At 44.5% G+C, this 16,977-nt stretch overlaps 1 protein-coding gene across 4 annotated transcripts in view; it reads right to left on the minus strand.

The window, feature by feature from the left end:
* zmp:0000000755 (phosphofurin acidic cluster sorting protein 2) overlaps positions 1-15,639 on the minus strand; it is a 43,162-nt gene extending 27,523 nt beyond the window's left edge. For all 4 annotated transcript variants that reach the window (XM_051126564.1, XM_051126562.1, XM_051126563.1 and 1 more), the window contains exon 1: positions 15,342-15,639. In XM_051126564.1, the coding sequence (XP_050982521.1) occupies positions 15,342-15,583 (242 nt within the window). In that variant the 5' untranslated portion in view covers positions 15,584-15,639. The remainder of the gene's footprint in view (positions 1-15,341) is intronic.
* Positions 15,640-16,977: the final 1,338 nt, after the last annotated feature.

Here is a 16,977-nt window from a genome sequence, read left to right on the forward strand (position 1 = left end):
AGCATAATATAACACATGGACTGGCCGCAGCGCTGCTGGAGCCACGTACATATACAATTTATACCACTCAATGCGGAAGAAAAAGCAGCTCGAACACATGTATAGAGCGCCGACCACAATTTTCAATTATAGGCACGCCCTGGACCTACCGGACCTAGTCGAAACCACCCTATAGTCTGGGGGGCGTTGCCATCCTGCTGCCAGACAAATATCCTGAACCGACATACCTTTTGCCCAGGCCCACGACGAAGCCATTTTTCTCGTTGAGTGGGCGTGCACTCCCCACGGACAGGCCTCATTTCTAGAAGCATACGCCAATGCGATCGCTTCCACAATCCAATGAGACAGCCGTTGTTTAGACACTGGCAGTCCTTTGGTACGGCCACCGAAACATATAAACAGCTGTTCCGCCTGTCTGAAGTGACTAGTCCTCTCCAGATAAACCCGCAGGGCACGGACTGGGCATAGTGGGTGCGCCGCTGGCTCCGAATCCTGAGAAGCAAACGCCTGAAGCGCAATGACCTGCGCTTTAAACGATGTAGAAAGCACTTTAGGCACATATCCCCGCTTAGGCTGCAGTCTAACCATACAGTCATCCTTACCGAACTCCATACACGCAGTGTTCGTAGACAGTGCATGTAAGTCACCCACCCTCTTGCCACATGCCAAAGCAAGCAAGAGCGCCGTCTTGAATGAGAGCACCTTCAATTCTGCCGAAAGCAGCGGCTCAAAGGGTGGCTCGGCAAGTGCACTAAGCACTAAGGACAGATCCCAAACTGGTACCATACTGAGGCGAAACGGACGCAACCTCTGCGCTCCCCTTAAAAAGCTTGTCACCAGATGATGCCTACCGACCGAACGATCACCGATAGGCACATGGAAAGCTGAAATAGCAGCCACATACACTTTTAGAGTAGATGGCGTGCGCCCAGCATCCAAGCAGTCCTGCAAAAATGATAGAATGACGGACACATCACAGCTGGCTGGGTCCTCATCTTTCGTAACACACCATGAAGAGAAAACTTTCCATTTCAGACTGTACAGACGTCTGGTAGATGGAGCTCTCGCTTCTGCAATTGTATCCAAAACTCGTTGAGATACATTTAGCGTCTGCCCTCTGCGCTCACCTGCCAAACATGCAGGTTCCATAACTCCGGCCTGGGGTGCCACACCGAGCCTTTTGCCTGAGATAAGAGATCTCTCCGTAACGGGATCGGCCACAGGGGAGCCGTTAGGAGCTCTATCAACTCCGGAAACCACGGCTGGTTGGGCCAACTCGGCGCTACCAGAAGCACAGTCCCCTTCTCTTCTCTGATTTTCTGCAGCACTAACGGCATAATCTTCACTGGGGGAAACGCATATTTGCGCTTCTTGGGCCAGCGACTCGAGAGAGCATCCCCCTGCAGAGGCGCGTTCGTCAGTGAGAAGAACAGCTGACAATGCGCGTTTTCCTCTGAGGCAAACAAGTCGATCTCCGCCTCTCCGAACAGGCTCCAAATCATCTGAATGGTCTGTGGGTGCAGCCTCCACTCTCCATGAACCGGACCCTCTCTGGACAGCATGTCCGCGCAGCAGTTCTGACTGCCGGGAACATGAACTGCTCGAATTGACAGAAGGTTTCTGTCCGCCCAAAGGAGGAAGCGCTCCGCCAGCCTTTGAAGCGAGCGTGACCGAATACCTCCCTGATGGTTGATGTAGGATACCACCGTCGTGTTGTCTGTCCGAACCAGGATGTGTCGATCCTTTATCAGTGGAAGAAAGCCCTGCAAAGCTAAAAATACTGCCTTCAGCTCTAGGCAGTTTATATGCCACTTCGCTTGCGCCCTCGTCCACGTGCCATAAGCCGGTCTGCCTTCGCAAAGGGCTCCCCAGCCCGTCAAGGAGGCATCCGTAGTAACGATTTTCCTGCTGACCACCCTGCCCATCGAGACTCCCTGCTCGAACATCCTCGTGTTGAACCAGGGGGCCAGCGTCTGCATGCATTCGCGAGTCACTAAGACACGCAAATGACCGTTCTTCCACGCGTTGCTTGGCACCCGGGATTTTAGCCATAGCTGAAGCGGTCTCATATGCAGAAGCCCGAGCTGACACACCACAGCCGCTGCTGCCATACGCCCTAACAGTCTCTGAAAGCATTTCAGAACCACCACTCTCCCCGGTTTGAACGAGGTGAGACAGCTGATCAAAGACTGCATTCGCTCTTGAGAGAGACGCACTCTCATCGATCGCGAATCCAGATCCATTCCTAAGAATGCGATATTCTGCATGGGGCGAAGCTTGCTCTTCTGCACATTGATCGTCAGCCCTAGACGCTTCAGGTGCTCTAGGAGCTGGCATTTGTGGTTTTTCTAGTGTATCCCGCGACTGGGCTATAACAAGCCAGTCGTCCAGATAATTCAGGATGCGAATTCCACTCTGTCTGAGAGGGGAAAGTGCTGCATTGATACACTTCGTAAAAGTTCGTGGAGCCTAAGCCAAGCCAAACGGGAGAACTTTGAACTGATAAGCTCTGCCCTCGAACGCAAATCTCAGAAAGCGCCTGTGACGAGGGGCTATTTGGATGTGAAAATATGCGTCCTTTAGGTCCACCGAGATAAACCAGTCCCCGGGCTGAATGTGCGCGAGGATCTGCTTTACTGTTATCATTTTGAACTCGCACTTCGCCAGAGCGCGGTTCAGCGGTCTCAAATCCAGAATAGGGCACAAACCCCCGTCCTTTTTGGGGACTAGGAAGTAGCGACTGTAAAGGCCACACTCCATATTCTCCGGGGGAACAACTTCGATCGCCTGTTTTGCAAGGAGAGAACGGATTTCTGCCCGCAAAACCGGTGCATCTCTTTCTTGCACATTTGACACCATCACGCCGCTGAAGCGGGGTGGTCTGCGTGCAAACTGAAGCGTATACCCGCTCGAGACCGTGTTCAGCACCCATTCTGACACACCTGGAAGCGCGTGCCACGCGGCCAAATAGTGCGAGAAGGGTTGAAGCGCCCCGTGATTCGTCCGAGACGGCTCGTCGTCTGATGACGGGGAACCGCTCACTACCTGAGGGGCATCGTTGAAGCCTTCTGCACCGACTGGGCCACCGGCATGAGCCGGGGAGACACTCGGCTCAGACTGAGAGAACGCGCGGGGCTTGCGCCCTGCAGAGCGCCGTCCGAGGACAGGGCTTATAACGCGCGACTGAGAACTATCGTGAGGGGGGGAAAAGAGCTCTTTGGCTGAACAGTGTTTGTTTTGTGTTTTAGCGCAAACTTTATCGGAAACAAACATTTCCCGCTGTTGCCCGCAACATGCGAGGGAACAGGCAGGTGAAACGCAGCAAGACGAACTCTCTTGCGAAGCGGCTCGTCGTCCGTCTCTCCGGGCGGCCGCTTCCCCCTCAGACCACCGCAGTCAGGAACGCTGCTGTGGATCTTGTACCACACTGGAAGGGCGTGGTCCCATCTTCTTTGGGTAGCGGAACTGCCTTGCTTTTGGCCTCACGGCTGGCTCCGGGTCCTCCCTCGCTCCCGCGGAAGGAGTAGGCGGCGGTCTTTCACGCCTTTTTGAACGCTGGGAAGAAGAGGATCTGGAACGCGGTGGGGGTGCAGCGGACCGATCTCTCTTCGGAAGGAAATGGCTCATCGCCTTTGACTGTTTCTGGGCCTCCAGAAACTTCTCCGAGAACGAGTCCACAGCATCCCCGAACAGGCCGAGCGGGGAAATGGGCGCGTCCAACAGCTGAGAGAGCCTTCTCCAACTCCCTCATGTCAGTCAACGTCAGCCACAGATGCCTCTGCAACGTGACGAGACTGCCCATACAGCGGCCGATTCCCTGGGCCGTCTTCTTCGTGGCCCTGAGCGCCAAGTCAGTGGCCGAGCGCAGTTTCTTGAAGGCGGCAGAGTCCGGCCCCTCCTCGTCCAGCGTCTGCAGCATTTTGGCTTGGAAAGCCTGCAGAACGGCCATAGTGTGGATCGCGGATGCTGCTTGGCCGGCTGCCATGTAAGCCTTATCCGCGATGTGGCTCGTGGTGCGGCACGGCTTCGATGGAAGCGATGGTGCAGATTTCCACCCACGTGCGGACGGACAAAGGTGTGCTGCAACCACTTCTTCGACAGGCGGCGGCTTAGTATAACCCCAGCGGTCGGCTCCGTCGACAGATGAGAGCATATGTGATCCCGCGGCTTGGGCTCGGGCCGAATAGGGGGAGCGCCAAGACCGTGAGATCTCCTCATGCACCTCAGGAAAAAAGGGAGCGGGTCTCTGGGGGGCGGCAACTTGGCGGCCCGACTGCAGATACCGCATGTCCAACCTGTTCTTGGTTGGCTGCCTAAGGGGCAACCAACGACCAATCAAGACCCAAATCCTGTACAGCCTCAGACAGGATCTTCACCAGCTCCTCGTCAATCGGGGCCGGGGGGCTCGCGCACCTCACTGTGGGAAGCCTCCGACTCCAGGCAGGCGGACCAGTCACCTGAACCAGAGGCTGCAGTCGACATGGCGTCGTCGTCATCATCATCCAGGTCGTCCTCTGCAGCACCAAAGGAGACCAGATCCCACGCGTCATCCGACGGGCGGAGGCTGGTCTTCGTGAATGAAACAGGTGGCTCTTTCGAGTGATGAGCATGCAGGAACTGAGTCGACATGCATTCATCAGAAGGGCCTTCTGCATGTGGCTGCCTTCCCTCCCGCGGCTCGACGGCGACGGGGGGCGGAGGCAATGGATTGGCCGGTGTGCAGTTTAGGATCACAGAAACCCTGGCCCGGAGGGTTTTGACTGTCATTTCTTCACAGAAAGGACAGTCAGGCCCATCCAGCGCAGCCTCTGCGTGGGCTCGGCCCAGACAAAAGACACACGCGTCGTGTGCATCAGGGAGCTCAACAGGGCCCCCGCATGCACAGCACTCCTTAATCGGCATCTCGTCTTCCTCTTGCCGGATCGCCAAAGGGGAACTTGAGGCAAACGGCGTCCTCTTAGGGCGTTGTCAACGGCGAGAAGAGTTAACGGCGGTGAGTAGAAGTCTTCGATGCTTGCTTCGTGAAGGAGAAAGATTCTGAGTTAATGACGCTCAGCCCGACATATATATAGTGGGTGGCTCCGCCCCTAGGTCGAGAGCTCGAGCGTCATTAGCCGGTAAAGTTTACCGGCGCGATGCAATCAGGCTTCAGTATTTGGGAGGAGGGGGATAACCCCCAAGCGTATGCTAACGCAGTGTCGAGAGACCGAACTTGATAGGGAACACCATTTATTGTTCACATTTTAAAAAAAATGACATTTAAAAAGCTGAGGCTTGTCTTGTCTGTCTGTGTTATCAGTTTCTGCTTTGCTTTGCGATGTATTTTTCACTGCGTGAGAATATGTTGTGTCGGACATAGCAACAGTAACTAAGGGGGCAGGTTTTTGCAAAGGGTTGATTATGACCCAGAGATCATGTGACTTCCTGTCCACAGATCCAGCAGTGGAGCGACAGCAGATGATGCTCTACGGGACCGACGTCACACAGACAACACGCGTGTACATGCGGTGGAGCTGGAGGAGTGAAAGCACTGATATCACACACATTCCTCCTCACACTGCCATGATCTCAGATCTCCAGCTGTAGATCCACAGATGTTCCTCATTAACCTGTTTGACATCAGCGCGTTAAAGTGTGTATCTAACGAACACTAGCTGAACAAAAACACACTCAAACACCACAAGAAACAGACTAGAGAGAGAGAGAGAGACAGACGGGCGCAGAAACAGCTCCATTCATGCAGACGCTCTACATGCGTGTGGTACAAACACTCAGTGACCTGCAGCGTGTTTCTATTCACAGACAGCTGAGCGGGAACCCGTCTCTCTTTCTCTCTCTCTGTCCCAGTCTGCCTCTCTGTCTCTCTGCCACAGCGTCACACGTCGTTCTTGTTTCGCTCCATTATCGTCTGCTATCTTCTCCTGCATTATTGAATGCTGCTAAAGCGGCTGCTTGTTTAAAAGCTTCTCGTGAATATTTAAGAACTCACGGCTGCCAGAGAGCATGATGGGAGAAATCACAAGATGCGTGAAAAGAACAAACATATACAGGACGCATGAGAAGCTGCGAATGGAAAAACTGACCATACGAGAGGACAAAAAAAGTTGAGTTTGGGGCTTTTTTGCAGCACTGCAGCAGAATCATGTATAATGTATGAACAAAGATGAATATGCAAGGAAACTGAAGAAAAAAGTAAATAAAAATCAAATAAAATCATAAAATGTAGTAAAATTGTTAAATGAAAAAGTACATTAGAATTAAATAAAATCATAAAAAGTACAATAATTAAAAAGTCAATTAAAATAAAATCATAAAATGAGGCAAAATAATAAAATAAATGTCAATTAATATAAAATAAAAGTAAATTAAAATTAAATAACACAAATAAAATACTAATATAAAATAGAAGAATAAAATAAATATGTTTTTCAGGATCTTTTCACTCTGCAGCAGATGGTGGAGTCACAAACTGAGGTTTAATTCTCTGAATGAATCTGCTGAATCAATCCTGCGTCACTGACATCACAACACACAAACACACACACAAACACAAACACACACACAAACACAAACACACACACAAACACACAGCCGGTGATTGAGTTTTAGAGCGTCTGATCCTGGACAATGACAGAAAATACACACACACACACACACACACCGGTATTATCCCACATGAGACACACAGGATTTATATTCCGTGTCCTACAATCCCAGACACTCAAATCCACATCACAGGCTGTTAGTATTAAAATCAGATCAGAACCACAATCTCAAACACACTATAATGATAATGTCAGTCAGGGCAAGTTGTCATAACTCCATTGTTTTATATACACTCATTCTTTCATTAGAGTTGGCTAAAGGGTGTGACCTTTAACGTTTCTGCATTTCACGATTTGTTCTGGGGTTTGTTGTTTGTCATAATCAGTGTTACAGTGGTACCTATTATAGTTTTTATTCATATTTTTGAATCAGTTTTACTTTTACATTTTCTGTTTTCACATAAATTTTAGCTTTTAATTTGAAGTTTGACTCATTGTGCTTATTTTTATTAGTTTTTAATGCATACATTTTTTTATTTCAATAACAAATACGTTTTTATGGTTTTAATTTTAGTTTCAGTTTTAGTTAACCATAATAACCCTGGTCTTACAGTTTTTTACACTCACATTTCTCAATATTACAGTCACTTTTTCAAAACGTTTCACACGTTCCTAACCATCGTTCAACTCGACACAGCGGTTCATTTCCCATTCAAACTGCACTAAAACTAACAAAACAATGTGTCAAACCAAATCATTGTAACACTAGCAAAGGTTTTCACCAAACAAACACACTTTATAACTCATAACACAACAACCTAAAAAACACTAACACCAGGCAGCGTTATACAATGTTTTCTTCTGTAAAATTTCTTTTTAAAACAAGAATGATGCTCTCTACTGTTTATAATCGACTGCAGTGTGTTACATGCTCCCTGTTTACATTAAAGAACAAAATTATTCCTATGTTTTCCCCTTTTGTACAAACGGTAATGAAACACTGTAACACTTGTGAAGATGTTCAGCTACATGTAACCGCTTTGATACTATTTGATTTTTTACATTCAGAATATTTTTCTATATAATAATATTACTGTAGAAATGTTGCAAATTTCGGTCTTATTCATTTTTATAATGTGCTAAGTTTTGAAAACAGTATGTAAACATGTGCAAATTGTCTTGTATAGTACATAAAGTTTTGGTGGTGTTTGTGCCAAAGTGATAAAAGAATTCATGTAATTTGGCAGATGTTGTCAATGAAAGCATTTTGTGCCAAAACAATGATAAATGATCCACAGTTTATCCCACACAGACTGATGTTGTGCTCCTTGAAAAAGTGACCTAGCGAATGATAAAAGTTACATTAAAAGCCATTAAATAACTTATTTAATAATAACCGTGACAACAGAGCCCATATTATGACAGCATGAGTCACTATAAATCAACTGTAGCTTTTTTTCCTGAACAAAAATGATGGGAATACTCAACAGAGATTTAGAAAAGAAGAGCGCATGGGTGCGTCAGACGGGTTTTCGTGTTTCAGAGAGCGTGAATAACGCAGCGGAGCGATCCCGACACGTGAGCGGATCCGAGCCGGTCCTGAGCGAAGCCTCCAGCAGACAAACACAAAGACCAAACGTCCACTACCGGCCGCCTCTTTGTCTGTCAGGAAGTGGATTTACAGCCTAAAGTAAAGCACCGAAGAACGAACATGCTCTTAATGGACAGAGATGTTTCTGAGACATTACGCCTTTAAAACCATCCTGTAACACGAGAGAAACAGAAGAGACATTTACTCACGCACCACCCAATAAAACTACTGAACGTACACTGTAAATCCTGACGAGTTACAGTCACTTAACTCATTTCATTTAAACCTTAAACTATTTCATTAAAACATTTCTGCATAACATAACAAGTTATAGAGTTTATACCACTTGTTTCTATTAAGCGCAACTGAGTAAAAAGAACGTTTTGTTTATTCACTCTCAAGAAAGAAGAAAGTGTTTCTGTGCTAAAACACTTAGTCAGGAGATTTCTGCCTCACTCCGATAGAGAAAACAGACAGAAAGAGAAAAAGCTGGACGCAAAACGATCGATAAAAGGAGAGAAAGTCAAAGCTCAGCGAGAAGAAACTGCTCTTGTTTCATTCAGAGAAACAGCAGAAGAGTCGATAAAACAAGCCAAAGATCATCACTCTTCATCACACATGATCTGCAGATGTTCTCCCAAGGACACGGCGCTTAAAACCGTCACGTTCACCGGCTTCGACCGAGATCTGCGTGCGAATGGGACGTCACTGCGCGCCTGGACAAAGTGCGGCTTGTGAGATCTGGACGCCTGCGAGCGCAGCAGGCCGAAAGCTGCTCGTCCTTGAAATAAATGGCCTGTAGCTGCTGGCAAACCACGCACAGGAAATGCCTGAGTGCAGAGAGGAAGAGAAGAGAAAGAGAGAGGAAAGAAAGAAACAGAGAGAGAGAGAGAGAGACTGTTTCTGCTCTCATCCCGAGCGGCTCCTCCCTGCACGAGGACGTCCAAACTCTTCCGACAGGATCCCATAAACACTCAGGAACATCCAGAGAAAAAACACGACCGTTTGACTCCTGAAGCCGAAGATCCGACGGAAAACTCCTGGATCACTGCAGACAAACTCAACAAGAAACCAGCAGAAACACCATCAGACGCCAAAAACACTTGGACATTACTAGGAAAATTCATAATTAATCACAAAGAACGACACATTGAATCAAATGTGAAATCCTGAAGCAGAAAAACTGGAATCATGTCTAATAATCTTTGTTTCATTTATAACTTGGAAAAAATGTAGAGTCAAGGCCGTTTGACATCAGGAATGAGAACTGCAACTATATGAGCCTGCAAACCAGTGTTTATTCTGAGACGTCTTGTCATCTGTCACTTTAAATGCTTGAGCTCTTTAAAATCATGTTGATTCTAATTAGCTGTCAGTGGTTTTATCCTTCAACGGCTGGAAAATAAAATCGCTCTGAAAGTGACTGGAGTGCTGTCCTTCCTCTGTGTCGTGATTGTTATAGTTGCGGTGTGTTTTTATGGTTCTACACATCGTCATCGGTGTGAACGGGTCTTCAGTGTCGCTGACACGATGATAAACAGCTGATTAACGGCGGCTTTAGCGTTACAAGGTTACAAGCAGCTTACGGCGGGTTTGTTTACAGCAGACGAGGCTTTAGAGCGTCTGATTAGACGAACAAACACAAGCAGCTCAATCACACAGAACACGGAGAAAACAGAGGAACTAAAACTCTTCATTATGCACTGAAAACCCAACAGGTCACAGTCAGTTAACTCATTTGAGACTAAACCATTTAAATTTAAACAACTATTTTTAGTCTACTCAAAATATATCTTAATATTAAATTTAAAGGATTAGTTCACTTCCAGAACAACAATTTACAGGTAATGCACTCATCCTCTTGTCATCCAAGATGTTCATGTCTTTCTTCAGTCGTAAAGAAATTATGGTTTTTGAGGAAAACATTTCAGGATTGTTCTCCACATAATGGACTTTAATGATGGCTGTGAGTTTGAACTTCCAAAATGTAGTTTAAATGCAGCTTCAAAGGCTCTAAACGATCCCAGCTGGGGAAGAAGAGTCTTACCTAATGAAACGATCGGTCATTTTCTAAAAAAAACAAAATTACGATATATTTATTTTTTTAACATCAAATGCTCGTCTCGTCTCTGTGTGAACTCTGTGTTCTAGTTCAATACAGTCAGGGCAGGTCAAAAAAACTCCAATCTCCAGAATACACAGAGTTCATGCAGAGCTAGACAACATGAGCATCTGAGCTTAAAAGTATATAAATTGCAATTTTTTTTAGAAAATGACCAGATGAGAGCCTTCTTCCTCGGCTGGGATCGTTTAGAGCCTTTGAAGCTGTATTTTGGATTTTCAAACTCACAGACACCACTGAAATCCTGAAATGTTTTCCTCAAAAAAACATAATTTCATAATTTCTACAAAACGGGGTGAGTACATTATCTGTACATTTTTGTTCTGGAAGTGAACTTCTCCTTTAACTTTGTGTAGCTGAACATGTCTACGTGGATGTCATGAAACTGTAATGTACTACATTTATGTTTTGTTTGAAATGTTTGTAAAGCACAACTATATTGCTTCTGAACAGTGTTTTTGAACATACAATGAATTATAGCATCAAATACAGAAATACATCTCTCTATTTGAGTCAAACCATCATCAGTCCATCAACAAACAGAGATCAATGATCCACAACATAACGTTAAACATTTGATTTCATTTGGCCAAAGATGTTATTTCCAGGGAAATTATTTTATTACTAAATTAATTAAATCACAACAATCATAATAAATAACTCTTTATGCCTGCTCAGACTGAGAGAAAGAGACACATGTAGGGTCAGAGTGTGTGTGTATATGAGAAATAGAGTGTGTGTGTGTGTGTGTGTGTGTAAACTGTATTCTCTTCCTGCATGAATTGAGTGAACATTATTTATTTCCACCTCAGTTGATTCCAGAAGGACGTCAGCTGTTTTTAATGACCCTGAAGAAAAGAAGTGTATTTCCAGAACGTATGCAATATTTATACAGTATAGAGCGTGATACACATGCATGTGTATTTCCTCAGTGTGTTTATATATTCAGAATGATGAATTGCCATAAAAAATCACACAGCACTCCATCACTGTTCTCACACAGATGTGTTCTCACTCACACATTAAACACACGTCTGATAAACACGTGTTGTGAGAGAATATGATGAACATTATCTGAACACTGAATTCACTGTAAGAGTGTGTGAAAAAGCCGCAGTATTGACGGCAAACATGAGATTCTGAATGTCTTTAAATACCACAGATTCACACAAGCGCTGTGTCTGATCTACTGCAAATGAGTGTTATGAGGGGCTTCCCGCTGGAAACCACACGAGACGGATCACTTACACATGCATGTGTCCGCATGAGCTGCAACAGCTGCAGGAGACCCGACGGGATCTGAACTCAACACACGGAGCAGAAACTCACTCGACCCGTCATCACACACACACACACACACACACACACACAGACAACAAAACAGCATTCATGAGATCTGAACATCAGCTTCATCACTGCCCTGAAATGAATGAACTGAATGTGATATAGACTGAAATTATATCACATTGTAGCTGTTATCAATCACTAATGCAAAAACACAATCACAATTATCTGATATATATATATATGTGACCCTGGAGCACAAAACCAGTCTTAAGTATCACGGGTATATTAGTAGCAATAGCCAACAATACATTGTATGGGTCAAAAGTATTGATTTTTCTTTTATTCCAAAAATCATTAGGAAATTAAGTAAAGATCATGTTCCATGAAGATATTTTGTAAATTTTCTACCATAAATATATCAAAACTTAACTTCTGATTAGTAATATGCATTGCTAAGAACTTCATTTGGACAAATTTAAATCAATATTTAGATTTTTTGCACCCTCAGATTCCAGATTTTCAAATAGTTGTATCTCGACCAAATATTGTCCTATCCTAACAAACCATACATCAATGGAAAGCTTAAAAATTGACCCTTATGTTTGGTTTTGTGGTCCAGGGTCACATATACAGAGCATCATATTGAAACAAAAAATTTATCTCAATTATCTTGTTTTTATAGTCACTGAAAGCCAAAACTGTAACTAAAAATATGATTTGATTAATCAGCCAGTCCTAGAATACAGAAATCAATTCATCAGACCGACAGCAAGAAAACCCAGAGAATAAAAATGAAAAAGAACAAAGAGCTGAAGCTCAGATCTCAGATTCAGCGTCTGACTTTAACTGGAATCCAAATATATTTAGCTGATCAATAAAAACTTGTATTACTGTAGATGCTCCTCTGGTTTAGATCAAGCTACAGGACGCAAATACCAGCACAAACACTTTCACAGACTGAACATGTGTTATCAAAGACAGTGATGATCAAGGCCTGTGGCTGAGGACACACACACACACACTCACACACACACACACACACACACACACTCACACACACACACTCACACTCACACACACACTCACACACTCACACACACACACACACACACACACACACTCACACACACACTCACACACACACACACACACACACTCACACACACACTCACACACACACTCACACACAAAACTAAAACACTGTCTGAACGCTTCATAACATCCTCATGAATCTGAATCTTCATTTATCCGGCGTGACTCGTGTTCTTCTACTGATTCCCTGCTTGTGTGAGTCACACACTGACCCACATTCAGACTCATTCTGAAATATTAAATACACACAATCATCTCACATCATGAACGGATCATTCTGAGCGGATAATAACCCGTTACTGTAAATTATTCGAAACACATAAAAACTCTTCTACCCTGAACATGTTTTACATTTCAGAATTATTTTCTGGGGCTTAAAATGAAAAATGTGGTATTAACCTTCCTGAGCTTAATCAAGGGAGAAAGCAAGTCATAACAGTAGACATAATCTTCTGTTAAAAATAGCCAGAGGCAGGTTTGGATTAAACTATTAGTTATATCTAGAAAACCACAAAAACAAAATATCAGAGTCAGAGTGGTTAGACAATCATGCAACCATGTTGTCATCTGACTTTACTCACTAGCTGCTCTCCCATTGGATGATGGGACGTCAGTGATGTCACCTAAATGCTGAGGCGACCTTTCTGAACCATCACACCTCGACTACACACACACACACAGACACACACGCATGAACGCATGCATGCACGCACACACACAAACATACACACGCACACACACACACACACACGTATGCGTGCGCGTGTGTGTGTGGACTTGTTTTTATATCCTTGTGGGGACCTAAACCTGAATACACACAGACTCATGGGGACTAGTGTCACCGTGGGGACCTAAATTGAGGTCCCCATGGGTACAAAAGCTTATAAATCATACAGAATGAGTTTTTTTGAGAAAGTAAAAATGCTGAAAGTTTTCTGTAAGGGTTAGGTTTAGGGGGGGTTAGAAAATACAGCGTGGACAGTATAAAAACCATTGCACCTATGGAGAGTCCCCACAAAGATAATAAACCAGACATGTGTGCACACACACGGAAACACATGCATGCATGCACTCACACAGATGCATGCACACAAATACACACACATGAACGCATGCATGCACACACACACGCACACAAACATACACACGCATGCATGCACATTGCACACACATGCACACACACATCAAGCACACAGAGAAGCCCTCACAGGGCTTAATCTTCTGCTGCCGTAGCGGCCGAGAGAGCGATGAGACGAGTGCTGGGACACATCTGGGTCAGAGCTGATTAATGGAGCCGCTCCTGAGAGGAGGCCGGTCCCACACCTGCAGCCCTGCACTGGACGCACACACAACAACTCACATCTGCAGCACTGCATGCATTAGACACCTACATATGCCACACTTCTGCAGCCTGGCACTGCATACGCCACACATCACCATAACTCCACTGGAGACCTACAGAAACACCATACATCTGCAACACTGCCACTGCATGCACTGAACACACACACCTCACATCTGGAGTCCCGATCACAATGTTGTCATGAAACCACTAAAAGTGCTGCCTGATGTCATTGGTCAAGAGTGTCTGCATTATAATCCATCATTCCCAGTGTTTTCCTGACCTCAGCAGCAACCCAAAAAACTAAAATGCACCGAAGCCTCCAGAGCAGACGGGCACGTGTTTCTCTCAAAATCGCGGCCAAGTGAAATTTTAAAAAAAGAAACACAAACACACAAGGAGTGACGGATAGATCCATCACAGGAAATGTGTTTGTAGCACAGTACAGCACACACACACACACACACACACACACACACACACACGTCGCTGCGCTTCATCATCTTGAGAAACTCCATGTGAAGAATGACATCAGGGTGAAGGAACATCAATGTCCATTGACTTCCCAGAAAAACACATTGTGACGGGGTGTGAAAGCGTTCTGGAATTCCCCAAAGTGAGAGCGAGAGCTCGGATACAGAAACGGAAAACACGAGAACTGGAATTCAGTGATCCTGAAACAGAAACACCGACGCTCGGCTGCTGTGATTCAATTCTACACACATAAAGAAACACATCCAATATCCAAAACAACCCAATGATGGAGAAACCCTTCAAGTCTTTTCACATAAACAGAGGAAGTCCCGTCAGTGCAGCAGGAGTGTGAAGTGTTTGATGGTGATTCTACTAAAAAATACAGCTGTGCAAAGCTGATCGCAGATAAGGACACTTCCACAATAACAAGACAAATGCACACAAACATTAAACACCGTTCTCTGTTGCGGTTTCACTATTTCTTTCATTCTTCTGTGGAACGCAAAAGAAGATCTTTTAAAAAATTTTCCTTGAAAATCGTGTTTAGTTTCAAAATATCTTTAGTGTTCCACAGAAGAATGATGATTTTGTGTGAACAATCTTTTTAAAGTAGGCTACACTGGAAAACCATGTGAACACTACACTACCACACTTTCAGTACCATAGTAATTCTCTGTGCACTGTACTGATGCTGAAAATCAGTGTAAGGAAAACAACAACATGGCAAAACATGAGTTTGATGTCACTGTCAAACTTGACTCACAACAGTAACTGCGACCATCAGAGATGCAGTAAACAAACAAATAAACATGAAGATAAACACAAACACCAGCACTGACAGCTCACTCACACACACACACACACACACACACACACACACACTCGTACCGGGGCACGCAGCTCGGAGAGGAGCGGTCGATCTCCCAAGTGGCGAAGAGGTTCATGGGGACGGGCATGGATCCGGAGCCCGCGGAGCCCCACAGCACCGCTCCGGACGCCGAGAACGCCGCTCCGCCTGCCGCCGCCGCCGCTGCCGCCGCTGTGGGAGCCGCTCCGCCGCCGCCGCCGCCGCTGCCCGGGTTCAGGAAGGCGGCCCGAAGCCCTCCTCTCTCCAGCGCTGCCGCCATCATCACTTCAGCCGCTCCGCTCTCGCATCCACCGACCTGACCGCGGATCGAAGACTTCAGATCTGATGCAGCGCTACGACTCTCTGAGCGAGAATCGGATTCACCGGAGCGGATGAGTCTCTGAGGCGGAGCTTCTGCAGCCGCAAGCGCTGTGACCGACAGAGGGCACCGCTGCACCTTCATCATCATCATCTTCATCATCATCATCATCAGCGCTGACCTCAATACACACAGTTATGATTTAAATAATTTAATGCGATTTTAATAAATAAATAAATACATAATTGCACAAGTGTGAAATGACGAGTGCTGAACAAAATACTCATTATAGATGGAATATGTCATATTCACAATGTTTGTAAAAATAGTAAACCCAACAACCACCAATATTACAATTATGCATTTGGTAGATGCTTTTATGGAGGAAACTTTACCAATTTTTGCTTTCCCTGGGCTTTGAACCCATGATCTCGGTATTTCTAATGCCATGATCATCTGATTGTGACACCAGAGAATTTATTTAAGATTTTTTTTTAAAGACGTCTCTTTTGTTCACTGAGCCTGCATTTATCTGATCCAAAATACAGAAAAAAGAAAAAGAAATATTTTTACTATTTAAAAATAACTAATTTTCTATTTGAATATCAGTTCAAATGTAATTTATTCTTGTGATTTCAAAGCTGAATTTTCCGCATCATTACTCCAGTCTTCAGTGTCACATGATCCTTCAGGAATCATTCTAATATGCTGATTTGCTGCTCAACAAACATTTATCAGTATTATTATTGAAAACAGCCGAGTAGAATTTTTTCAGGTTGTTTTGATGAATAGAAAGTTCAGAAGAACAGCATTTATGTGACATCTTTTGTAACATTTTGTAAATTTTCTATCATAATACTATAATAATAATAATAATAATAATACTGACTCCAAGCATTTGAATGGTATAGTGTATAATGTTATAAAAGCTTTTTATTAATGCTGATCTTTGCATCTTTCTATTCATCAAAGAATCCTGACAAAAATGTAATCAGCTGTTTTAAATATTGATAATAATATTGATCAGAAATGTTTGTTGAGCAGCAAATCAGCATATTAGAATGATTTGTGAAGGATCGTGTGACACTGAAGACTGGAGTAATGATGCTGAAAATTCAGCTGCGCATCACAGAAATAAATTAGTTTAACATTATATTCACTTAGAAAATAGTTATCTTAAATAGTAAGATAGTTTTATTGGATCAAGTAAATGCAGATTTGGAGCAGAAGAGAATTCTTTAAAAAAATCATTAAAAACCTGTTCAGAAACTTTTGACTGGTCGTGTACATGATTTGTGCATTTGCTCTATATTGAGACAAAAGTGACAAAAACCCAAACATATCTGTAGAGCTCAACA

Source organism: Labeo rohita, chromosome 13 (genome assembly GCF_022985175.1).
Source record: "Labeo rohita strain BAU-BD-2019 chromosome 13, IGBB_LRoh.1.0, whole genome shotgun sequence".
Taxonomy (NCBI): Eukaryota; Metazoa; Chordata; class Actinopteri; order Cypriniformes; family Cyprinidae; genus Labeo; species Labeo rohita.